The sequence below is a fragment of the Capra hircus genome, chromosome 7 (assembly GCF_001704415.2).
Source record: "Capra hircus breed San Clemente chromosome 7, ASM170441v1, whole genome shotgun sequence".
NCBI classification, from domain to species: Eukaryota; Metazoa; Chordata; class Mammalia; order Artiodactyla; family Bovidae; genus Capra; species Capra hircus.
In genome coordinates, this window is record NC_030814.1 from 59,063,633 (window position 1) to 59,088,965 (window position 25,333).

Below are 25,333 nucleotides of genomic sequence, written 5' to 3' on the forward strand. Positions count from 1 at the left end.
TGGATGGCCTGACCGGCTAGTTTGTATTTAATATTGTGACAGCTCTCCTCTCTCCTTGTGTGGTAACAGAGGGGGCAGGTTCTGGGAAGGCATACCAGGAAAAGAAAGACTCAGGTCTGTCCGGCCCTGGGGGCAGCCATGGTTACCAGGACACCCTGCTCTAGGCTCAGGGAAAAAGCCAGTGTGGCTCCTGAGGCCGTGTCTCTCAGTGGGCCTGGGGAGAGAATGCTCGCTTGGCGAGGGCCCCATGACCCGACTGAAGGACACCTGGCCTTGGACCCTGCCTTCCTAGGAGCTGCCAGGATGAACAGGTAAATCAGCTTCCTTGTATACTGGTCAGTGGCTGAGAAATCCAGGGCTTAGATTCTATCTGGAATAACTGAGACAGTTGAGGCTTAGACAAATTTATTGAAACATACAGGATGTGAGCAGAGAAATAATTCAGTGGTAAATTACATCAAACCTGAATATAATTCTAAAATTATAAATATATATATTTTATAACTAAGCCTTTGGCCAAAAAAATAAAGAGAAAAGTCATTTAGCACATTTGTGAAAGGCCAATAAGAATGGATTTGAACATTAAAAAGATCAAGTCACTGAATTAAACAGCAGCAACCCCTGCTAATCTAGAATCCCACTGTGTTGAAGGTAGAAATGTCTGTGCAGAGCTAGTCGTTGATTTCAGCAATCAGAAGAGGCGGGGCAGGCACAGCCGTGCGCGGTGGCGGCAGAGCTGGCAGGACAGGAGAGCTGGGCTGGTCAGGTGAGCATGTCCCAGAGACAGCAGCAACAGAGGGCCGTCCAGCAGGCTGTGAGGCAGGTAGATGTGCCCAGGTCATCCCTTCTTTGGTCTTCCACCACGTACACTGCAGGGGGAAGGGGACAGGGTGAGAATGAACTCTAACAGTAACTTAATAGTAAACCCCAGGCCCTACAGGGCCAGCACCACCCAGACCAAGGGAGAGCTCCGCACAGCAGCCAGAGCCGCTGAGGCAGTCTCAGTGATGAACGCAGGAACGGTTGCTTAGGACTGTCCCCCCTCCTGCTAAGGACAGTCATCCCCGTAGGAGGGTGAGCCCAGGGGAACCTCCACAGTGGCCTCACACCAGGCCAGCCTGAGTTAAGTAAGGAGTGTCTGTTGTGCTCTGGCCAGAGCTGGCCAACACTACTGGTTTATAAACCAGGGAGCACCCTATTCCAAATCTTACAGGGGAACTGGGGGCAGGGGGTTGGGGGGGCTTCCTCAGATACACCTAAGCCATCTCCCAAGAGCAAGAGGGTAACTATAATCTAAAGGGGCTTTAGGCTTTAAAAGATTAATCAAGAATCTTGTTTTTTTTCATACCTGACCAATGCAGAATGTGCTCCAGCCTCTAAACTTTTGCACAAAGCAATGGAAGGTAGGATGAAAACCTGGGTAAGTGGGAGGGTATGGCTGGAGCTTGGTACTCTTATGTTTCCTCTGAATGGAGTAGGAACTTGGAGCCCTGTCAGGGCTAAGTGCTCTATTAGGAGAGATGAGTGCTAAACAATCCCTAGATCAAGAAGGACCCCCAGCCGCCCTTTACTCATCAACTGACTTGTGGCTGACATCAGCCTCACTTCCTGTTAGAATATCTGATGGTTGACTGTGGCCTCAGAGGATCTGCAGACACTTTTAAGAAAATCCCAAAACAGCTACCATCATCAAACTCAGGTTATAAAGCAGTAAGGATCTTATTTTTTTTTTGCAAGTTCATGAATACATGAATCTTCTAAGTTAAACCAATCCTTGGGCAGTCGTCTTTCAGTTCTGTTTTTGCGTATCTGTTTTTATACCTCCTCGCTTGGCAGCTCCTCTCTCTCGAGCCTGGTATAGTAGCTAAAACACGCTGGGTACTGTGAGCTTGTTCAAGTTCTGTTGTATCAGCTGCCCTCCACAGAGATAGCCCTTTCTCCTCTCACGGCACAGGTCTAATCTCATTTGGCCCCACTCAGCGACATAGGAAAAACTGTTCAGGGTCTGGGAGTCAAGACCCACCACCAGGGGAGCCTAGTCAAAAAGAAGACCACCTGATAAGGCCATGACCTGGTTTAGTCTTAACAGTAACTGTGTGCTGGATGTTCCCATCTCACAGGTAAGGAACTTGAGGCTCACGAAGGTCAGGTCTCTTGTGCAAGCACAGAAACAGCCAGAGCAGGAATGTGAGCCCAGGCCCCAGCTAAGGTAGCAAAGGGACCAGGAGGAGCCCGGGAGTGAATGGGCTCCAGGACAGTCCTCTCTTACCAGGCAGCGCCCACCCAACTCTGGGGTCACCAGAGCAGGAAAGCCCCAGGCAGCGCAACCTGCCATTTCTGCCCCGATGACCAACCCAGGTTCCCAGCCTCCCCTGATCCTGCATGGGTAGCGCTGGACAGGGAAACCCAAAACGCAGCTGGCTGTTGCTTCCCTTGCCTAATCTCTGGTTGCATTCTCCTTGTCAGTGGACTGGCTCTGCTGCCCTGAGGACAGAAAGGCTCCCTCCCCTGCAAAGGCAGCCTGCTGGACCCAGGCCAGAGACCTAGCCCATGGCTGGGCTCCTGTGTGCTGGGCCCTGCAGTCTCTCTCAAGCTGCCTTTATGGAGGTGCTCACTACTCAGCCCGTGCTAAGGGCCTTCACAGCCCCACCGGACACCTGTCTGCTCCCAGCTTCCCCACTCCCAACCCTTCCTCCTGTCAGAACCACTGACCCACAGGTAGCTTCATCAGGAAGACAAAGATGTCTCCGTCTTGCCTCCTCTGTCACCTTCCTCCTCTAGTCCACATCCGTCCTAGACAGGGCTTATTTCACATGACGTCCTCCACAGCCTGGTGCAGTAGAGACTCTGAGCTGATTACCCCCAGACAGTGGTTACAGAGGTTAGAAATAGTCAGTCTGGCTAAAAAAAACCCCCAAAAAACAGAACTTCAAGCCCGAGGGCTGTGTCAGCCTTGATGGGGGTAGTTAGTGCTGTACCTACCTTAGAAACCCGGTCAGTTATTTCCTGGAGCACTGAGTCTTCCAAAGCCCTTATTATGACTTTTTCCTTCACATTAGCTGAGGACAGAACCTATCCCCACAGACTGTAGAGAAGATGGGGGTGGTGGTGGTGGAGTCTGTGTGGTAAAGTAAGTCTGGAGGTATGAGTGAAGTGATTTCCTTGCTTTTCTTCCCATCGCCAAAGCAGGGATGATGGGCACAGGAGAATGCTCTGAGGAACGCCTCACAGCACTCACTGTGGGGCCCAGGAACTCCGTATTTTATAACTGCATCTTCCTAGGTGCCCTTCCTACCTGCGCAGTCTGAGGTACTGCACCTCCAGAGGGGCCTGCTGCACTGAGCTGCCGGTCTGGTCTGCCCACCCCACCTCGAGGTTTCTGCTCCTCACATCCTCTACTGTGCCACCTGTCCCCATCCCTGCCCTGCAGTGGTGAACCCCGCTTCCCCTTGAGAGCTCCCATATTGCCCTAGCTCAGCAGTCAGGATGCAGCCGTGCTGCCCGAGTCCTGGGCCGGGACAGCCTCCCTGGGTACCTTAAGTCAGGGCACTGTATATACACCACAGCTTCGCTGGCCGTACTGGTTCCCCAGCAGGAGCTGGGGCGTAGAGGATTCTAACACAGGTGTTTCCACACCCAGGCCACATGAGCCTTACTGGCAACTGGCCTGTACTGGCAAGCTGAGCATGGGGGCATGGTTATGTAAGATGTTAAACATTAAGGGAGGCTGGATCAAGAGTATACAGCAACTGTACTATTTCTGACTCATCTGTAAATCTACAATTATTCCAGAATTTAAAAAAAAATTTTTCTTTTAAAGGAAGGAACAATGGAGCAGGATCAAAAGTGCAGTGGGAGCAGTCAGTGCCCAGTGAGGGGCACTGGGTCCGGCATGGTGCAGAGACTGCTCACACAGCGCTCCTACTTAGGGGTCCAGTGCCCCCTTGTGGCCAGCCTGGGCGCCAGCTCCTGCTGATGCAGGCAGGCCTTCACAGATGGGCCCACACGCAGAGCACCCAAAAGGCTTACCATCCCATTTGCTGCGTAGTGTGTCAGGAGTCAAGGCCACCTTATTCAGCCTGTGCCCTGGTCCCAGGAAGGGACTGAACAGACTCTCAATTTCCAGAAAACTGTGGGTGAGTTGGAGAGCAGGTCTAGGGGTTCCTTCACCAGCTTGTCTGCCTTGCCCTGACACAGCCCTTTGGTACCAACCTTCAGTGTCCTCAGCCCCATTCCAGGGGTGTGGCCTGCAGAGGGGCAGGTACTCAGAGTTGCCACATGAATGCAGGTGCAAAGACAGCGTGAGTAGTGGTGGTATCGGGCTTGGGGGTGTAGAGGGAAGGGTGAGTGAGCATGTGTGTGACTTGGAGGCCCAGCCTAGGTCAGAAAGGCCCAGGGGAGCTGAGCAGACTCTGGCAGAGGATCCTCATCCACTGTCTTGCCTCAGCTGGAAGCAGAGAAGACAGATGCAAGATGCTTGGAGGCATGCAGCCCCCTGGGCCCAGGTGCCTGCTCACCAAGTCCTGGGGTCTTCTCCAGGGCCACCAGCCACACCAACCAGCGGTCCCAAATTCTAGGACTACCATAGTGTACACCCAGGGGGCAGGTATTCACATGGGCTACTCAGAACCCCGGTTCCGGGCACGCACTGGGCAAGTAGGGCTCCAGGCCACACAGGGACCCGGGCAGGAATGTGAGTGGAGACTCAGCCAAAGGCTCCAGTTCTCAGTCAGCCCCATCCTGGAATCTGAAACCTTGACTTGCTCAGCTCAGACATTTTAAATGATTAATCAAGGGCTTTGAAGTGGTAATTGAGCCTTAGCAGGCCATTAGTTCTTGTGCCTGCATCTGTCTGCAGTCCCAGCCCAGGAAGTTAGTAAGGAGAAGCAGATACAAAAGACCGGGGCCTCACAGACAGTTCTGACATCTCGGGCCTTCTTGCTCCAGAAACGAAGGAAGCTGTACCTTGGCCTCTTGTGCAGGCTCAGACCAGTGGTGGGCACCCCATGCTGCTCCTTTACTGCCGAGACCACCACAGCCCAGTGCCGCCCCAGGAGTGCCCCCGGCAGAGGTGACAGCTCTGCCAGAGGCAGGAGGCCTGTGGTCAGTGCTCAGCTGTCTTCACCCCATCTTCTAAACCAGCATCCAAAACAACATAAGAAGGCCAGCCTTCCGCGAGGTATCAGAGGATGCCAAACAGCCCTCCTACTGCTCAGACCAAGAGGGAGGAAGAGGGAAAAATCGTAATGCATCTGAGGAATAAGTACAATCTCAAGACGGCCCCAGGACAGCTCCTGCGCCTTCCAAGCAGCCAGAGAGAACACACTGCTGGCTGAGGATGCACTTGCGCTTTCCTTGGATGTGCACGTACGGCGGGACCATTTTTGACTCAGCACAAGGGGGCTGCACTCGGGACGGAAGCTGTCCTAAAGGCAGTACCCCTCTGCCACCTGCTCTGAAGGCCATGAGCACCAGGTAAATACGCTGGGGGAGGGCTGCGTAGGGGATGAAGGGCGGCCAGGAGCATAGAGGCAGTCAAGGGAGTGTGGTTTTCACTGGAGTCTGGAGGTTAAGAGCGGGAGAGGTGAGGTGCAGCTTCTTCCCCCACAGCAGGAGGGCTGTGGGGCTGGTGCACCGTCACAACCTAGGTCCTCAGGGCCTCACGCCTGCCCTGCTACTCCTGCCACTTCAGCCATGTCTTCCACGACCCTGTCCCTCTCCTTGCTTCAGTGTCCCAAGACACCTACTCCAAGGCACAGCAGTCTGGGAGCTGGCCCACCAGTTCATCCGTCCACTCACATGCCTGCTGCCTGCCGCCTGCCGCCCCACTGAGCAGTCAGTCAGCCCAGGATCACTGTCAGACAGAGTGCCAAGTGGTGGTGTGGATTGGTCTGGAAAGGGTGGGAGTCTGCTGTGTGGGTCCCTGTCCCGAGATCTCCAGAAGTGCAGCCACCACCATCCTCCGAGGAGGAGCTGCTGGACAAAACCCAGCAGCCATCATGGCCAAGCCTTCCCGGGGTCTAGGTGACCCCAGCCTGCCTCAGCCCGAGCACCCAGAGAAGGGCTCAGTCACAGGCCAGCCTGCACTTTTGCCCTGTCCAGCACAGTCAGTCCTATGAATAGCAGACTTGATGGCAAAATTTTCTCATGAACTACAAAAAGGTTAACTACATGTGGACATCTCACACCAGTCTGGCAAGTAAGACTGGACTGCCACCACCTCCTGTGACCCTCTCCTTGGGCTAGACCTGCTGGGGCCACTGGGACAGAGGTGGTTGTGGATACGGGGGCAATTGAGAACATCCCGGATGCCAGAATTGCAAATGAAACTGCCTTGGAGATCACGTGGCAGTCATTTTTTGGTAAGAAAAGGATCCTGAGCTCAGAAGGGAGGTGGTAGCTAAGGCTGCACAGTGAGTTGATGGTGGGTCCTGGCCTGTCACCCGGTGCTCCTGGCCCAGTGCTGTCTGCACATCAAGGTTAGGCTCACTTCAGATCAGACGCCAGGCTGCCTGCAAGTGCCCTGAAAAATAGACTGTGAAGAGGTGGAAGGCCTCTCCTCCACTGCCCCATTCTCCCTTGAAATCCAAGGTTTGTGTGCGAGCAAGATCTAGCCCTCACCCTCCACCACAGTGTGTCCAAAAGAGTCAGAGCAGAATGGCCCTGGCCCAGCAGCAGTCAGCCGGGAGACGAGTGAGTGCCAGGGTCCCTCCTGACAGACATTCGGCCCAGAACAAGGCACTTCTTGGGGGCATGCGGGGGAGGTGTACTTGGACTGTCCCCCTGAAGAAATCGACTTCAGACTTTCCTTGGGCCCCCACCACTTGAGTTACTTTATTCTCTGAGGGCAACAGCTGCGTACGTGGGCTCTCTGCAGGGCACTGCACAAGTGACAGTCAGCTTCCCATGCCCCAGCCTCTGGCTGGCTAAGTGGGGAAGGGGCATAGTGCCTAAGAGCCTATGTTTTGTGACAAAAACAAAGTAAAATGTATGGCCTGGGGCCTGGCACAGAGTGAAGCAGGGAGGACTCATAATGGAACCACAGTGTGACGATACCCTACAGAAAGATCACCGAAGTCTGGGTTCTCAGTCTGTGTGCAGGGAGGGGCTCCTCCCACTAGTCCACATTCAGGCTGGGATCTGCACTTGCGGCACTGAATCACGGGATGGCAAAAGCAGAGGAGCCGGCTGTCCACGTGAAGCACAGCTGTTCAGAAAAGGGAAGGAAGAGACAACCCAGGGAGAAGCAAGGGGAAGGCTGAATACAAACAGCTTTAGCTGTTGAGGCCCCTCAAAAGAATAGAGAGTGAGATATTTAGAAACATCCCATTTCTCGAGATACAGGGAGTAAGGAGACCCTCATACATACACAGGTGAGCATCTGCCTGGATGTGGTGCGTCTGTGGCTGCCACTAAGACAGTGCACCCACTAAGGGCCGCAGGAGGACATAATACAAAAGAACAGTCAACAAAGGATGTACACGTTAAAAAAAGACTTCTGTCCACAGTCATAAAATATTCAAGTGAAAGGACATCCTCCCACCTCCGAAATGGAGATGCTGCAGAAGGCAAGGAGGTTGCTAAGGAGCCTGAACAGGGCACATGAGCGAGAACGCACGAGTGCTGTCCCTCTTCCTCCGCTGGGACTCGACGCAGGGCTGGAAGCTGCCAGTCTGGGTGCACGCGGTGGAGATCCTGCAGTGCTCACTGTCTACATGTGGGGAGACAGGAACTCACTGCACTTACACAACACACAAAAAACAAGGGCTTCCTTTCTTCCCTGTACCGACAGAAGAGGAAGACCAGGGCTCACAGAGCTGAGAGGCCCTGGCTCTGTTCTGCTGTAGCTGGGTGACTTCGGGTTAAGTCACTTGACATCTCGGAGCTCCTGAATCCTCTGTAGGAAGTAAAGACAGCAGGGGAAGCTGCTGCCTTAAGAGGACATGTGAAAATGTAAAGTGGACAAAGGTGGATATCATTAAGATGGGTCAGAAAAGAAATCTCAATTTCCAGCCAGGTTTCACCGTGGGTTGAGATCATATTCGTGCTCAGTCATGTCCGGCTCTTTGTGACTCCGGGGACTGTGGCACCCCCAGGCTCCCTGTCCGTGGGATTCCCCAGACAAGAACACTGGAGTGGGCTGCCATTTCCTTCTCCAGGAGAGCTTCATGACCCAGGGATCGAACCCGCGTCGGCAGGTGGATTCCTTACCACTGAGCTTTCAGACATTATCTTTCACAATTTGAAAAGCTAACTGTTTATGTTCACAGAGCTGAAGACCTGAGGTGCCAGGAGTTCCAATGTAGCCTCTACAACCACGTGTGCTGCCTGGCAGTGTGCACCAAGCTTCGTCTTGACAACTTGGCCACAGTGAGCACCCCGGGCCCACATCTACCGAAATGCCCCAGGCTGACGCAAGGGCTGAACAGCTTAGGGGACGGATGCTCTATTCAAGCTTATAAAATGAAAAACCTAGATAAATCTTTTTTTATTTTTTCTAAAAATCTGAGAAGATAATCAAGAGCTACTGCTTCCGCTGATGAGAAAAGAAAATAGGTGATCAAAAGGGAAACTCAAATGATTGGCCAGGGTGACGGCCAATCACCTATCAGTGAGTGGCCTTGTATACCCGGAGACCAAGAGACAGGACACTCGGTGTTCTTGAATCCTGAATTCAGCCAAGAGACTAGGGAGGGGACTGAAGAACAGTGATGGGAGGAATACGCAGGCTGAGAATGTACACGGCGAGCTCTCAGCACCGGCTATTCTGCTCCAAGTCTGTGTATGCCATTGCCTCGGATTAGAGGAACCATGGTGTGACCTAGGGAAGGTCAAAGGGAAGTGTATGAGAAGTCCTGACGTCATGGCTGATGTTACTACAGCAGACAGGAGGATGCGATTCATTATATTGTGATGCGTCATGAATGTGTTTCTAATGTCGGTTTTTAAGAAATAAATACGAGTGAGGCTGCTATGCCAGGCAGAAGAAATTAAGGAGACTCTAGAAAAAATTCAGATCATGCCCAGTATAGGACAGTTCTATGACCTTGTGGCTGCGGTTTAAAGACCCCAAGGCAGGGAGATTCCTTTAATGACTGGCAGGTCTTGCTCACAACCTACTCAGGAAGGAGGCAGAGATCAAGGTTGTGAATGATGGTGGCTGACCTGCCTCAGAGCAGGACTTGGCCCACAAGCCCCTCAACATTACTGGTCATCTTTTCATGACTGTTCCTACCCAATTCGATGTAGACACACCTCTACCACAAAGCTTCAAAAGACACCAATACAATCAATCATAAGCTAGAATTATCACAACAGAGCAAATGAGGGAGCAGGCTGCCTGGCTTCATTAGAGGTTATGGCATATAAGAGGGAACAAGTGAAGTGAAAGTCGCTCAGTCGTGTCCACCTCTTTGTAATCCCATGGACTATAGAGTGCATGGAATTCTCCAGGCCAGAATACTAGAGTGGGTAGCCTTTCCCTTCTCCAGGGATCTTCCCAACCCAGGGATTGAACCCAAGGTCTCCCACATTGCAGGCGGATTCTTTACCAGCTGAGCCACAAGGGAAGCGCAAGAGGGAACAAGTCATGCCATTAAATACCCGCCAAGCCTCATAATCTATAGACTTAATGCAATTCTAATCATAATCCCAACCATTTTTTATAGATAAACTGATTCTAAAATATATGGAAAGTCAAGAGAACTAGAATAACAAAAAATATGGAAAAAGAATAAAGTTGGAGGACTTAATGCTACCTTATTTTATGGTTAATATAAAGCTACAGGAGTCCCGACAGTCACAGTTCAGGAGAAGGGAGTGACACAGACGACAGGAGGGGCATGGAGGGCGGCAGCAGCGCCACAGGCACATGCCAGCTGGCGTCTGACAATATGCAGAAGCAACTCCATGCAGAAAGGACAGTCTTTCCAAACAAATGTTGAAACAGCTGGCGCACAAAACCCCAAAAACTTCAACCATTTTAAGCCCCACGTTTTATGTAAACATTAACCCCAAATGGCTCATAGACCTAAATGTAAAACTATAAAATTTTTAGAAGAAATAGATTCTTCATGACCCGGAGTTACGCAAAGAGTTCTCAAATCTAACAGCAAAAGCATGATACTTTGGATTTAATAAAAATTAAGACTTTTGCTCTATGGAAGACACTGTTGAGATGAAAAGACAAGCTACAGACTGGGAGAAAATATATGGAAATAACATCTAGTACAGACCTTGTATCTAAAATGTAGAAACACTCTCAAAACCCTACAGTGAGAAGTCAACAGACATGTCACCAAATAGGATTTGAGAAGAACAAATACATACATGACAACATCATTAGCCATTTTAAAAATGCAAACTAAAACTACACACCTATCAGAGTGGCTAAAATTAAAATCACTGACAATAAGTGCTGACAAGGACACAGGGCGACTGGAACCCTCAGTCATTGCTGACGGGGATGCATAATGGTATAGCCACTCTGAAACACAGTCTGCTTCTTAAAGTTAATACACACAATCATTTAAGCCAGAAATCATACTTCCCTTAGAGAAATGAGAACTTATGTTCACACAAAGACCTGTACATAAATTTATAATTACCTAAAAGTGGCAATAACCCAATTGTCCTTCAATAGGTAAGTGAATATAACCTGTTACCTCCAGACAATGGAATATGACACCCAGATCTTCAGAAAATCCACCAGCAGTTACACACTGATTAATTCTGCTTACAAGGCAGTATCTCAGAAGGACATTCTAGGGCAGAGAAACCATTCAGCCCAAATCTCCCTTGGCCAAATGTGCTGGAAAATCCAGAACAACTAAGGTTCTCAGATGTATTCCTCAGATCCCCGGGCTCCCAGACAAGAGGCAGGGGACGGCTCCTCCTTGCCTCAACTGCAGTTCCACAGTATCTATTTCACACTGCAGTTACATGGGGAGTTTCTTATAAAACCATTTATACTAGAAAAACCTGAACCCTATCAGACTGAAATGGTGGTTATGATCTATACATGCTGGTGTTCAGAAGGACCTCCCCAGCACGGGCAGTCACATGCTTGACAGTCTACGTGCTGGACCCTCCAGCAGAGTCCATTTGGAGAGCAAGGTCTCCTCTGTCTAGAGGCTCAAAACCTGCGTGGCATTAACTGACTCCCTTACTTGGTGTCTGACCCCTCTGGAACTTCTTTTTTTGTATGGTTCTCTTCAATTTAGCAGAGTCTTTGATCTTTCATGGCCCAGCTAGTTCTCTGCACTATGAGCTCGTCTCTCTCACACACACACATGCATGCATGCATACTTGCCTTCCTTTGGACCTGTATTTTCGGTCCTAGCAATCTTGTCTCCTCTGTTGGTGTCCTTCACAGAAGAGAAGCTGGAGGGAAGTCCACCCACCCTCAGTGACAATAGTGTGGCCAAATCCAGTGCACAGTTTTTTAGTTCGTACCTGACTTCCCAGGAATATTTGATGCTACTGATGGTTCCCCTAATACAAATTCTCTCTGCTTTCAGGGCATCCCATTCTCTTGGTTTTCCATCTTTGATTCTTTTGCAGGTTCATCATCTACAGGTACAAGTCAGTTTTCCTTAAAGCTCAGCCCTACATTGCCACCTTCTCTTTTTTTCCCTCCATATTTCTACCTGATGTGATCTCATTCATTCTCACAGTTCTAATTGCTACCAATATGCCAGTGCCTCTCACATTTCATCTCCAGCCCAACATCTCCAAGCTCCAGGTGTATTTACAACTGCTTATCTGACATCTCTACTTGAATGTCTGATAAGCACCTTAACACCTCAATCTAACCCAACACATTCAGAGCCCAACATGATTTTCCTCCTCCTGAACAAATACGGTTCCTTTCCTTTGTTTCCAACCCTGGAGTATACTTGGGGCAGACTGAAGAACTGCACCTCCCTATTTAAAGTGCCCCCAAGGTGGTGATGTGACGAAACTGGATTGAAAATCCAGTCTGTGACCCCAGTAGAGTGAAGAAATTATTTTCACCAAAAAAGGAGTAATATTTTTTTAAAAAAGGAGTCCATATATAATAGCATTAAAACTGCAATGCACCTGAGAAGACATCCAATTTTAAAACCAACAAAGGGTACAGGAAAGTTGTGTGAAGAAAATTACATAATTTTATCTAAGGACATAAAAGATGACTAGAAAAAAAGATTAAGAGGGGCGGTGGTACGGGGGATGAGTGAAGAGTGAAGTCGCTCAGGCGTGTCCGACTCTTTGTGACCCCATGCCTGTAGCCTACCAGGCTCCTCAGTCCATGGGATTCTCCAGGCAAGAATACTGGAGTGGGTTGCCATTTCCTTCTCCAGGGGATCTTCTGACCCAGGGATCGAACCCAGGTCTCCCACATTGCAGGCAGACGCTTTACAATCTGAGCCACCAAGAATCTGCAATCCCTGGTCCGGAAGGATTCTGCATGCTGCGGGTCAGCTAGGCTGGAGCACCACAGCTGCCGAAGCCTGGGGGCCCCTGTGCTCTGCACCCGGAGCGGGAGCGGCTACTGCGGTTAGGAGCCTTCGCACAGCAACTAGAGAGCAGCCCCCACCCGCCTCAACTAGAGAAAGCCTGCGCGCAGCAATGGAGGCCCAGCACAGCCATAAATGAATACTTGTTCAAAAATTGAGAGAAATCATGTTCCTGATAGGAAGACAGCACTCTAAATATGTCAACTCTCCCCCAGTTACTCTAAATCAAAGTCAAGCATGGTAGTTTTCCATGACTGTGTCATTTTAGGATGATCCTAAAATCCTGATTAAACAAGTAAAAGGCCAAGAATATCCAAGAAAGTTCTAAAGAAAAAGGGGTATGTGTGTACACATGTCCGGGGGTCAAGGAAGATGCTTATCACACCAGACTCCCCGTTCTAGCCCATTTGTACGTGGGAATTTGGTATATGACAAATTTCATTTTAAATCAATGGGGAAAGGGTGACCTAATCAGTAAATGGTGTTGGAACTATCGAAATAGAAAAAGAAAACCAGAACCCTATCCTACACTGTGATCAAAAACCAATTTAGGTGGACTAAAGACTTTTAGAAGAAAATATAGACTTATCTTTGCATCGAAGATTAAAATACAAAGCATGAGGGAAAGATCAATAAACATAATTTAGAAACTTTCATACTAGAAAATACATGATAAAAAGGTTAAGAGACAGGCAGAAGGTATCTCCAAGCCTATAAAAGTGACAAATAATAGTGTGTGGAATTTTTTAAGTTTCCCTACTAATCAGTAACAGAAGACAAACCAGTAGAAAAAATGGGCTAAGACTTTAACAAGCAATTCACAAGATTTGTAAAGACAAGTCAAAAGTATATTTATGTTCAAAGTCACTAGTAAGCAGGGAAGGTAAAATAGCGAGATACCATTTCACACCCATCACAGATGCTAAAATGTGAAGTCTGTAGATGAGGTAATTTTTAATGAAAGAAAAACTGTCAACTGTGCAGCACTAGTTGTTTATTCCAGTAACAGAAGGTAGCGGGCCTGCGGGGGCACCTGGGGCCCCGCTGCTCAGTCCAGGCTTTCCAGGAGGCAGCAGCAGCAGAGAGCAGCCCAGCACGCGGCCAGGGCCGCCTGACACCCGGCGTCTTCAGTCTTCCTTTCCCGCTCCACCACGTAAGCTGGGGGGCAGGGGAGGGGCGGGGAGAGAGAGACCCAGTCAGAGGCGACCGCGAGCCGCGGTGGCCGGTGCTGCTCGGGCACTAGCGCATCTGAGGAGCCGGTCGAGTCCCCCTCCCTCCAGACTGCCGGCTCCGGGAAGGGGAGCCACGCCCACCTGGCCTGGCCGCCCCGCCCCGCCCCGCCCCGCCCCGCCCCGCCCCGCCCCGGTGTCACCGCTGCACGCGCGGCAGGCAGCTTCCTGGATGAGGGAGTGAAGGTGGCATCTGCTTGGCAGCTGGCAGATCACTGTTGCCTGCCACCCCCCTCCCCCACGCTGACCACCAAACACCGCCCAGTGCCTGCCTGGACAAAGTCTAACAGCTTGTGGTGAGGCCCGCCCTGCAGCCAGATGTGGCAGGCACTGGCTGAAAGCTTTACACATCGTCTCATTTAATCCTCACAACAGCTCTGTTACTATCATTTGTAACTCTCAAACACAGTCTGCAGGAGTGTGAATTAATAGAAGCCCTTTGAAAGAGAATATGGGGGGCGGTAGGGTGCTGCATAGAATTTTGACCCAGAAAATCTGTATCTAGGGTTTTTCTATAGAAACAGTTGTCTCATTGTTCAAAAATGTGTGTACATTGTGATTGCTGCTGTATCAAAATAACCCCAAGCTAGCAACAACCTTGATGTCTGTCACCTGGAGACTGACTACATAAGCTAATACATCCCACAGAGTAGAATACTAAATGGCCATTAAGAAGGCGGAGATGGTTCTTCCATCCTGCCAATTAATTAAGCAAAGGATAGAAGCAAGGTATACAGCAGTGCGCTTGTTATGTTTGTACAATGAAAAGGATACACATACACACACAGACATACAGACAGATATCTGAAAGAATATAAGAAACAAAGGTCAGAATGTGGAGGGGTAGGGGCTTTTACTCTGCCTTTGCATTTTATGTTTTTCTCAAATCCAGGCTCGTGCAGTTCCAAAGTCACACCCAAAGCTGCTGCTCCTCCATGTCACTGCTGGGGTCCTGTGGGCAGGAGGGAGGGCTGTCCAGGTTCAACACAGCTTAGACCCCCTCTGGCCTCTGCCACTGTGCTGGCTCTGGGGCTTTCTCTGGGGGCAGCTGGCATCGACTGATCTGGGTTCCCTGGTGCTCTGGCCTCAGTCCCAGATGTCTTCCCCAGTGTCACGATTACCTACAGACCAGCCTCGGCCCAGCTCCCCTAACCTGTGGTCCCAGTGATGTTGCTCCCTTCACAGCCGGGTCTGGTGGCCCCTGTGGCCTGGAGTTTGACCCATCAGATTTGCCTTCAATGCCATTCTGACTTCCCTCAGGTTTTGCTGACTCAGCCCCAGGCACATGCTAGGGTTTCTGCTGGGCCAACCTGGCAAGCAGCGGCTGGATCAGATCACCACTCCCCCTGCAAGGAGCCTGGAGACCAGAGGGTTCTCATGCTGGTGCAATTCCTAAGGCTGAGCCCCATGAGCCAGAAAACCCACCACCACACCAGGTCCCCAATAGCTCCACTTCCAGGGTTCCTTTTGCATTCCTCCCTCTCCAGTGACAGGAGCTGCTGGCATTTCCCCAACCAAGGCCAGCCTCTTCTCTTCCGCTCCTTCGGGTTTGGGCAGGAGGGAGTCAGGAGCCCACCTGAGCCTGGTCTGGCACAAAGGGCGCCGAGGAGCAGGTACAGTCGGTCTAGCCTTGCAAACTCCGGGGAGCCCATGATCTGCCAGGGGCCGCCTTCAGGCCCCTCACCACCCCTCCTGGCTCCCCTTTCTCACTCACTGCTTTAAGTGCCAACATCAAGATCTTTTTGTTCCCACCACTGCAGCAGAGCCCCCATACAGACCCAGTCACCCCCCAGCACAGACCCAGCCCCCCAGCACAGACCTGCCCCCCAGCACAGACCCAGGCCCCCAGCACAGACCTGCCCCCCAGCACAGACCTGGCCCCTCCAGTACAGACCTGCCCCCCAGCACAGACCCGGCCCCCCAGCACAGACAAGGCCCCCCAGCACAGACCTGGCCCCTCCAGTACAGACCTGGCCCCCCAGCACAGACCCCTGTCCCCCTAAAGCAGCCCCAGAGGTTCCAGTGTCTCTCCCTAGGAACTCGAGGTTCAACAGGAGTAGGGGTGGGGTAAGTAGGCAGTGGGTTCTCATCAGATTCCAGAGATAGGGAAGTTCAGAGAAGCAGGGAAGAAACTTCCCTATCAGATATGGCTGCCCCAGTCCAGGTCTCAATTCCCAGACACTCTGTTCCAATTTAGTGAGAGACCACAATTAGAATTTCAGAACAGAGATTTTTAATAAGACATATCAAATTGGATTTAAATATAGGCTTATCTACTCCTTGGCCATGTAACCTTGAGTAGGTGACAACCTCTCTCAGCCTCAGCTTCCTGTGCTGTAAAACAAGAGTGACATCAGTAATCTATACCCCACAGGGCTGCAGGGAAAATGAAGAGATTAGACATGTAAAACGCTTACAGCACCGTGCCCAGCACGTTGTCACTGTTCAATAAATGCTCATTGGTGTTACTACCATATTAAAATGACTGACTCCCAGGACTGACAAAAGAGGTGGCCTACACACTGGTAGAGAGAAGGGGTTGGGGGGCTCACCTGGACTCAGAAATAAACCAGAGGCCAGGAGGCAGTTACAGGCTGTTCTGGGAGCCAAGGGCCTGCAAGGTCGCCTAGTCCTTCACTGTGCAGCAGGTACGTCCAGCCCGAGGGAGGGTGTGCCCGAAGCTCTGAGGAGGGGAGTGGCTGAACAGAGTCAGGCCCCCACCTCCCATGGCCCCACAGCAGGCTGGAAGACTGCTGGAGGAGAGCTGCCAGCAATTCTAGGCCCTGCTCTCACCCCAACTTAGGCACTCGTGCACACACACACATTCTCTCTCTTTCTCATTCCCTGTCGCTCTTCCTTCAGCCTCAACCAACCACATGGCATCAGAGCCCAAGTTCAGGGTTGGGGAGGTGTGACTCTGGGAAGTTCAGAGAGAGTCCAGGACAGGGAGCTGGGACAGAAGAGGGGCCTGGTTAGCAGGGGATAAACAGGACAACAGCACAAGGTGTAACCCAAGGACCAGAGGCTGACCTGCATCCTGACTGCCAGGACCGCAGCAGCAACAACCCACCCCACCTGCTGAGACCCGGCGCTCGGGACTCTGTGGCACTGACCCAGCGCGAGAGCCCACAGTGGGTGGCACAGGGCCTCCCAGACCACCTGCCAGTCGTCCACGTTCCCATCCAGCCTGTGACACCTGAGCAGAGATGCCAGCCCCTCTCCCAGGTCCGGCTCTGCACCCCGTGAACAGCTTCCTCTCCTCCTCTCTCTGCCAGAGAACTGCTCGCCTGCCCCAGGGCAGAGAAGTGCCCCTGTCCTCCACGTCAGCGCCAGGAACAGCAGCCTGATCCACTTGCAGGCTCCTCCCAGGGTCAGGCCAGAGATCGCGCTCTAGGTTGGGTTACTATGTGAAAGGCTCTCCCCTTCCACTCAACACACAGATCTTTCAGACCCTCTGAGAAGCATCTTCTCTGCCGTCTGTTTGAAGGCAAACTCCTCCCTTCTTCCTCCAGCATCTAAAACCAGAGCCAAATAACGCAACCCTCAGGAGACTAGAATGGCTGTCTGGTACTCAGTACATACTAAGGCCACCTGCAGGACAGCACCCTGACCTGGGGCCCCGTGCATCTCCGAGAAGCGTTTCTGACCTGGTCCAGCCCAACCCAGATCTTTCTGACTCTGATCTGCTGCTATCACCTATCAGTACAATCATTCACAAACCCTGGTCTGAGAAATACCAAGCGGAGACAGAGATAGGCCTGAGGGCAGTCCCCAGAGGAAAAGGGGAGGCTACGTGTACAGTGGTCAGTCAGTGTCTAGAACAAAGCCTGGGGCTAAGAGCGATGGCCTTTCCCTTTGTGGGCCAGCAGTGCTTTCTGTTTACCTGAAGCACTGGAATAGATAAGAAAACAGGACTGCCTCAGAAATGGCTCATTTATCCTCAGGGTTTCTAAGTGCCATAACTATTAACAGACTATAAAGGTACTCAAGTGCAGGGAGCAGGTCTTCTCCCAGTGCTCCCATGTCCACTTCCTAACTGGTCTGGCACAGACGGGCACTGGCCAAAGAAGTCTCCCCTAGAGGTCGAGGGACCCATGACAGGACAGGTGAATCCACTAAGCCTGTCATCCCTAGATGTGGGCCCTCAGGCTGGTCTAAGCTGGTGCGGGGAAGACCACTTCCTGTGGCAACTCCAAATGCCAAGCTGTTTCAGAAAAGTATTTTATTTTCCTGGGGAAAAAATGACATATAATTCAAATAACACTAAATGTGTAAGAAAACTGGATGAAATAAAAACAGATGATGAGAACCAGTAGACCTGGGGGATAACACCATGCCTGCCCAAAGCTGCTGGGAGTTGAAGCAAGTGACTTCAATATTCTCAGCTGGCAGGGGCTCAGGGTTTTGGGTCCCAGGACGGAGCCCGGGGTGGGGACAAGGCCAGAAGACCAGTCCAACTTGGGTGACGAGGGGCGAAGTCAGCAAGAGCCCGCACCCCTGGAACAAGCCAGCTGTAAGGAAGTGCACTGCCTAGGGTCAATGCCCACCACTGAGTGACAAGGGGGCCGCCACAATCACAAGGGAGTCGCCAGCTAGGTGTAATCAACAAAAGGTAATACATAAAACTGGAATTTTAACGTTGTGAAATCCTATCAAATATCAAAAGGAAGCCTGATGTTACGAGTGACCAGTGGTGGTTGCGTTATAGTCTAAAATTAGGCCATGAGTAAAGCTTCCTTTTGGCCCGTAAGTCCAGCCCTCAGTGGAAAAGGGTGAGTCATCAGAAACTGACCTTCAAAGACATCCTGCTCCTGTGCTTTACAACTCTTACTCAAAAGAACTGAAAGCAGGCGCTTGGACAGGTATTTGCACACCTATGTCCACAGCAGCGTGTTTGCATTACCAAAAGGTGGAAGCCACCCAGATACCACTGGTGGACGAAAGGAACATGGAATATTCTTCAGTCCAAGAAAGAAATTTTGACATATGACACAACATGGATTAAAGACATTTTGCTAAGTGAAATAAGCCAGTCACAGAAGGACAAACATTGTATGACCTCTGTTACATGAGGTACCTAGAGGAGTCAATTCGTAGAGACAGGAAGTAGGATGGTGGTTGCCAGGGGCTAGAAAGGGGATTTACTGTTTAGCAGGTGAGGAGTTCTAGTTTGGGATGATGAACCAAGTTTTGGAGACAGATGGTGGTGACGGCTGCGCAACAATGTCAACAGGCTTACTGCCACCCAAACTGTACACTTATGAGTGGTTAAAATGGTAAACCCTATACTCTCATCCTCTGCTTATTTGGGAGGGTTCCAGGCATATCAACACCTGGGGAAAGGGATATGAGTCAGAGCTTCGCTTCCCAGCAGGCAAAGCTCCGTGGGCTGGTGCCTCAGGGCCGTTCTGTCCCAGCAGCTGTCCATTCTCCTGGGCTGGTGGGTGGTGGATCCCGCCACCCCGCAAAGGAGGTCTGCTCTGCCAGTGAGGTGCCTGCCTGCCCTCCGGCCCGAAGACCCCTCCAGAATGCTCCAGCTGGATCTCACAGACAGAGGATGTGCCAGAGGAGACAGGGACACTGCTCAGGGTCCCTCCCAGCTCACACGCTCACTTCACATTTCCCTGACATGGCCAACTCTGCAGCAGAGTCTGGGAATAAAGGACACCGGGCCTGACTCAGGCGGCCCACAGACAGCCTGGACAGAAGAGCCCACGAGCTAGCTGAGGAAGCGCGCGCTGGCACGCCACGCTGGGGGCAGCGGTCACCAGTAGTCAACAGAGAGCCCGGACAAGGCCTTTCGGTGAGCTGAGGAGACAGGAACGCCAGCCCGTTACTGCCCTGTCCTCGCGTTCCTTCCTTCACAAGGAAGCCTAGAGAAATGCTGGCTTTGAGCGGCTTACTTACAAACAGGAGGCGCTGTAGGCTGGCCCAGCTGTGTTCCAGCCCCGACCTCTCCTGACTGGTAAGACTCACCATGCCCTGAAATCTCAAGGAGGGAGTGGTGGTGACGGGGCCTGACCGCAGGATCTGTCATTTCACAGCCTGCTGAGCAGCAGGAAAGACGCTTAGAACCAGGCAATTGGGGGAACAAGCGTTGAGAGACAAGATAAGAGCAGAACAGAAATAGACTCAGAACCCACAAACTCCCAACGTCGCTGCCCCTGAATATAAGAAAACAATTGCCATGATTTTGGATGCTAAACAGAACTAGGAAAATTATTTTTTTTTGGTTTCAGGCACTAGGTTATAGGAAAAAAAGGTGAGGTTCATCAGAGGGTAGCTGGCTTTTTGTATTCTTTTGTTGACTATGAGAGCTACTCCATTTTTTCCAAGGGATTCCTGCCCACAGTAGTAGATATTAATGGTCATCTGAGTTAAACTCACCCATTCCAGTCCATTTTAGTTCACTGATTCCTAAAATGTCGATGTTCAGCTTGCCATCTTCTGTTTGACCACTTCCAATTTGCCTTGATTCATGGACCTGACATTCCAGGTTCCTATGCTTTATTGCTCTTTACAGCATCGGACCTTGCTTCGATCACCAGCCACATCCACAACTGGGCGTTGTTTTTGCTTTGGCCCCGTCTCTTCATTCTTTCTGGAGTTATTTCTCCACTCTTCTCCAGAAGCATATTGGGTGCCTACCAACCTGGGAAGTTCATCTTTCAGTGTTGTATCTTTTTGCCTTCTCATACTGTTCATGGGGTTCTCAAGGCAAGAATACTGAACTGGTCTGCCATTCCCTTCTCCAGTGGACCACATTTTGTCAGAACTTTCCACCATGACCTGTCAGTCTTGGGTGGCCCCACACGGCACGGCGCATAGTTTCACTGAGTTAGCCAAGGCTGTGGTCCATGTGACCAGTTTGGTTAGTTTTCTGTGATTGTGGTTTTCATTCTGTCTGCCCTCTGATGGATATGGAGAAGAGGCTTATGGAAGCTTCCTGATGGGAGAGACTGATTGTGGGGGAAACTGGGTCTTGTTCTGATGGGTGGGGCCATGCTCAATAAGTCTTTAATGCAATTTTCTGTTGAAGGGTGGGGCTGTGTCCCCTCCCTGTTATTTGACCTGAGGCCAAACTATGGTGGAGGTGAGGAAGATAATGGCGGCCTCCTTCCAAGGTCCCACGCCTGCACCGCCACATTCAGTGGCCCCGACCCTGCAGCAGGCCACCACTGACCCACACCTTTGCCAGAGACTCCTGGCCACTCACAGGCAAGTCTGGGTCAGTCTCTTGTGGGGTCACTGCTCCTTTCTCCTGGGTCGCTACTTGGGTGCAATCTCAAAAATGACAGAATGATCTCTGTTTGATTCTAAGGCAAACCATTCAATATCACAGTAATCCAAATCTACGCCCCAACCAGAAATGCTGAAGAAGCTGAAGTTGAATAGTTCTATGAAGACCCACAAGACCTTCTAGAACTAACACTCAAAAAAGATGTCCTTTTCATCATAGGGGACTGGAATGCAAAAGTAGGAAGTCAAGAGATACCCGGAGTAACAGGCAAATTTGGCCTGGGAATACAAAATGAAACAGGTCAAAGGCTACTAGAATTTTGCTAAGAGAATGCACTGGTCATAGCAAACACCCTCTTCCAACAGCACAAAAGACTCTACACATGGACATCAGTGGATGGTCAATACAGAAATCAGATTGATTATACTCTTTGCAGCCAAAGATGGAGAAGCTCTATACAGTCAGCAAAAATAAGACCGGGAGCTGACTGTGGCTCAGATCATGAACTCCTTATTGCCAAATTCAGACTTAAATTGAAGAAAGTAGGGAAAACCACTAGACCATTCAAGTATGACCTAAATCAAATCCCTTACGATTATACAGTAGAAGTGACATGTAGATTTATGGGATTAGATCTGATAGACAGAGTGCCTGAAGAACTACGGGCAGAGGTTCCTGACACTGTACAGGAGTCAATGATCAAGACCATCCCTAAGAAAAAGGAATGCAAAAAGGCAAAATGGCTGTCTGAGGAGGCCTTACAAATAGCTGAGAAATGAAGAGAAGCAAAAGGCAAAGGAGAAAAGGAAACATATAAGCATCTGAATGCAGAGTTCCAAAGAATAGTAAGGAGAGATAAGACAGCCTTCCTCAGCGATCAATGCAAAGAAATAGAGGAAAACAACAGAATGGGAAAGACTAGAGATCTCTTCAAGAAAATTAGAGATACCAAGGGAACATTTTATGCAAAGATGGGCACCATAAAGGACAGAAATGGTATGGACCTAACAAAAGCAAAATATATTAAGAAAAGGTGGCGAGAATACACAGAAGAGCTATACAAAAAAAGATCTTCATGACCCAGCTAACTATGATGGTGTGATGACTGGACTAGAGCCAGACATCCTGGAATGAGAAGGCAAGCGGGCCTTAGGAAACATCACCATGAACAAAGCTAGTGGAGGTGATGGAATTCCAGTGGAGCTATTTCAAATCTGGAAAGATGATGCTGTGAAAGTGCTAAACTCAATATGCCAGCAAATTTGGATAAATCAGCAGTGACCACAGGATTGGAAAAGGTCAGTTTTCATTCCAATCCCAAAGAAAGGCAATGCCAAAGAATGCTCAAACTGCCACACAACTGCACTCATCTCACATGCTAGCAAAGTAATGCTCAAAATTCTCCAAGCCAGGCTTCAACAGTACGTGAACTGAGAACTTCCAGATGTTCAAGCTGGATTTAGAAAAGGCACAGGAACCAGAGATCAAATTGCCAACATCCATTGGATCATTGAAAAAGCAAGAGAGTTCCAGAAAAACATATACTGTTTTATTGACTATGCCAAAGCTTTTGACTATGTGGATCACAACAAACTGTGGAAAATTCTTCAAGAGATGGGAATACCAGACCACCTTACCTGCCTCCTGAGAAATCTGTATGCAGGTCAAGAAGCAACTGTTAGAACTGGACATGGAACAACAGACTGGTTCCAAGTTGGGAAAGGAGGACGTCAAGGCTGTATATTGTCACCCTGCTTCTTTAACTTATATGCAGAGTATATCATGCGAAATGCCGGGCTGGATGAAGCACAAGCTGGAATCAAGATTGCCAGGAGAAATATCAATAACCTCAGATGCAGATGATACCACCCTTATGGCAGAAAGCGAAGAACTAAAGGGCCTCGTGATGAAAGTGAAAGAGGAGAGTGAAAAAGTTGGCTTAAAACTCAACATTCAGAAAACTAAGATCATGGCATCTGGTCCCATCACTTCATGGGGAATAGATGGGGAAACACTGGAAACAGTGGCTGACTTTATTTTTGGGGGCTCCAAAATCACTGCAGATGGTGACTGCAGCCATGAAATTAAGATGCTTGCTCTGTGGAAGAAAGGCTATGACCAACCTAGACAGCATATTAAAAAGCAGAGACATTACTTTGCCAACAAAGGTCTGTCTAGTAAAAGCTATGGTTTTTCCATAAGTCATGTATGGATGTGAGAGTTGGACTGTAAAGAAAGCTGAACGCCAAAGAGTTGATGGTTTTGAACTGTGGTATTGGAGAAGACTCTTGAAAGTCCCTTGGACTTCAAGGAGATCCAACCAGCCAATGCTAAAGGAAATCAGTCCTTAGTGTTCATTGGAAGGACTGATGCTGAAGCTGAAACTCCAATACTTTGGCCACCTGATATGGAGAGCTGACTCACTGGAAAAGACCCTGAGGCTGGGAAAGATTGAGGGCAGAAGGAGAAGGGGACAACAGAGGATGAGATGGTTTGATGGCATCACTGACTTGATGGACATGAGTTTGAACAAGCTCCAGGAGTTGGTGATGGACAGGGAAGCTTGGTGTGCTGCAGTCCATGGGCTCGCAAAGAATCGGACACGACTGAGTGACTGAACTGAACTGGCTCTTTGGAACGGGCCCAGATGGACAGAGATCAGCACGAAGGTCACTGCTAGACCCTTCCCATTAGTGTCCAGGCACAGACGGGCACAGGCCTCTCTGCTATCGGCAATGTTAGTCTGACTCACATTGAGCACCGGCCTCAGGAGTCTCATTCAAATAGGTCTTGCTGCATTTTCTCACAAGGCAAACACCACCCTATTGTTTTTTATCGAACACCGAGTGTGTCTTTATCTTACATATACAGACCACAACTGGCATCTGCAAGTACCAGGTTCCTACGTTATTGATTAACAGTCCTAGCAGATATATTTATGCAAAATGCCCCAGGTTGATTTCTTCCTCCTTGGTCAAGCTTAATTTGGCGACAGTAAAAATAGGTGTTTTCACCTGAATGCACCCCAGTGCAGAGCCCTGGTACACAGTGACCTCTAGGGCGGGGTGGGACAGGATGACCACTCTCAGTGAGCATGGTGAGAAGGTGATCTCAGCAAGGCAAACCTCACTTGTAACGACTGTCTCCTCAACAGGCCTGTACTCCCTGAAGCACACCACCAGCCATTTTCCAGCAACAAAGGTCGTCCTTGTAGATTTGGAAAGAACTGTGAGGGGCGCCTGGGCTCTGCCGAGTAATCCCCAACAGTTCCTCCTGCTCTGTAACTGCCACAAGCCAGCATCCACCCAGAAGCCAACCAGGAAGGGCCCCGAAAACCACCACCCAACCTGCTGAGGTGTGCCCCTCGGCAAATACGAGGCCAGAGACCTCCCTGGTGGAGAAAGGGGGACAGAGGGGGAGCCTGGCCCGTGGAAAAGCTTCTTTCCATGGTCAACTCTACTATTAATATTAATAGTTCTAGCCAGCTTGTCATTGAAGCTAGATCCAAAAAGTCTCCCAACATCGTGACCAACCACCTTTCCAGTGAAACAGGAAGAGACAGGCTAATCCTTGCCACGAAAGGCTGAGGTGGGAAGCTAGGTGAGGTTAGCCCTGGTGATGAAGCGGGTACAAAGGGAGCCCCATTGTGTCAAGAGTGACAGAGGCAGCTGACTGCTCCTCATCTGCTGAGCGGGGTTCAGTTGCCCAAAGTGGTGGGTTTATTCACAGCCCTGCTGGTCTGGAGAATGCAAGGCCTCTCAGCAAAGTCAGAAAGCCCAGCCCCCTCGGCCGAGGGCCTCTCCTGCTGCCCAGCTGTGGTCCTGAGTCAGGAGCACCCCGAGGTCACGACACATACAGACCCTGGCCTCCTAACAGCTCACCAAGGAACCCTGTGGGGATGAGGAAAGGCGGTTGCAGAGTCGGTGCCCCAGGGTCCACTCGAAGTGCCACTCTGAGGGGTGACCCCCTCTCCCAGCTTCGTTTCTCTCACTTGTGAGATGCGAATAATAACAGCACCTTGTCCCTCACTGGGTTCCTTGGGGACTTAGTTAAGCCACACTAACTGCCTGGTATACGGCAGGCTCGAAGTTTCTGTCAGCTGCCATTACTACTCTCGAGACAGAGACCTGAAGGGCAGAAGGTGCGGAGACACTGGAGGCGACACTGGCACGATGTAAGCTGCTAGGAGCCTACAGACAGCTTCTCCTTCTACTTGACGAACTGAGGTTTTTGAACAACAACCAAGTGACGTGGAAATCGGGTGAAAGAGGTGGCTATTTCCGTTAAGTATTGCCTAGACCCCCTCCTTGTGGATGCCAGGCTGCTGGGCAATGACCCAGGAAGGCAGGGGGCACAGCTGCCTAATG

The 25,333-nt window shown here is 50.4% G+C and overlaps 1 protein-coding gene and 1 long non-coding RNA gene across 3 annotated transcripts in view; one reads left to right on the plus strand and one right to left on the minus strand.

Annotated features, from left to right (window-relative positions):
• The window catches only part of CYSTM1 (cysteine rich transmembrane module containing 1), a 70,142-nt gene continuing 45,197 nt past the window's right edge, over positions 389-25,333 (minus strand). The window contains exon 3 of one of the 2 annotated variants that reach the window (XM_018050291.1): positions 389-869. In XM_018050291.1, coding sequence (XP_017905780.1) covers positions 763-869 — 107 coding nt within the window. In that variant the 3' untranslated portion in view covers positions 389-762. Of the gene's footprint in view, positions 870-13,471; positions 13,656-25,333 lie in introns of those variants that run through there. The other variant, XM_005683029.3, reaches the window with a different exon arrangement.
• Positions 867-10,318, plus strand: LOC106502354. Its single transcript, XR_001295912.2, has 2 exons — positions 867-5,475; positions 8,271-10,318. It is a non-coding gene; the product is annotated as an uncharacterized LOC106502354 (long non-coding RNA).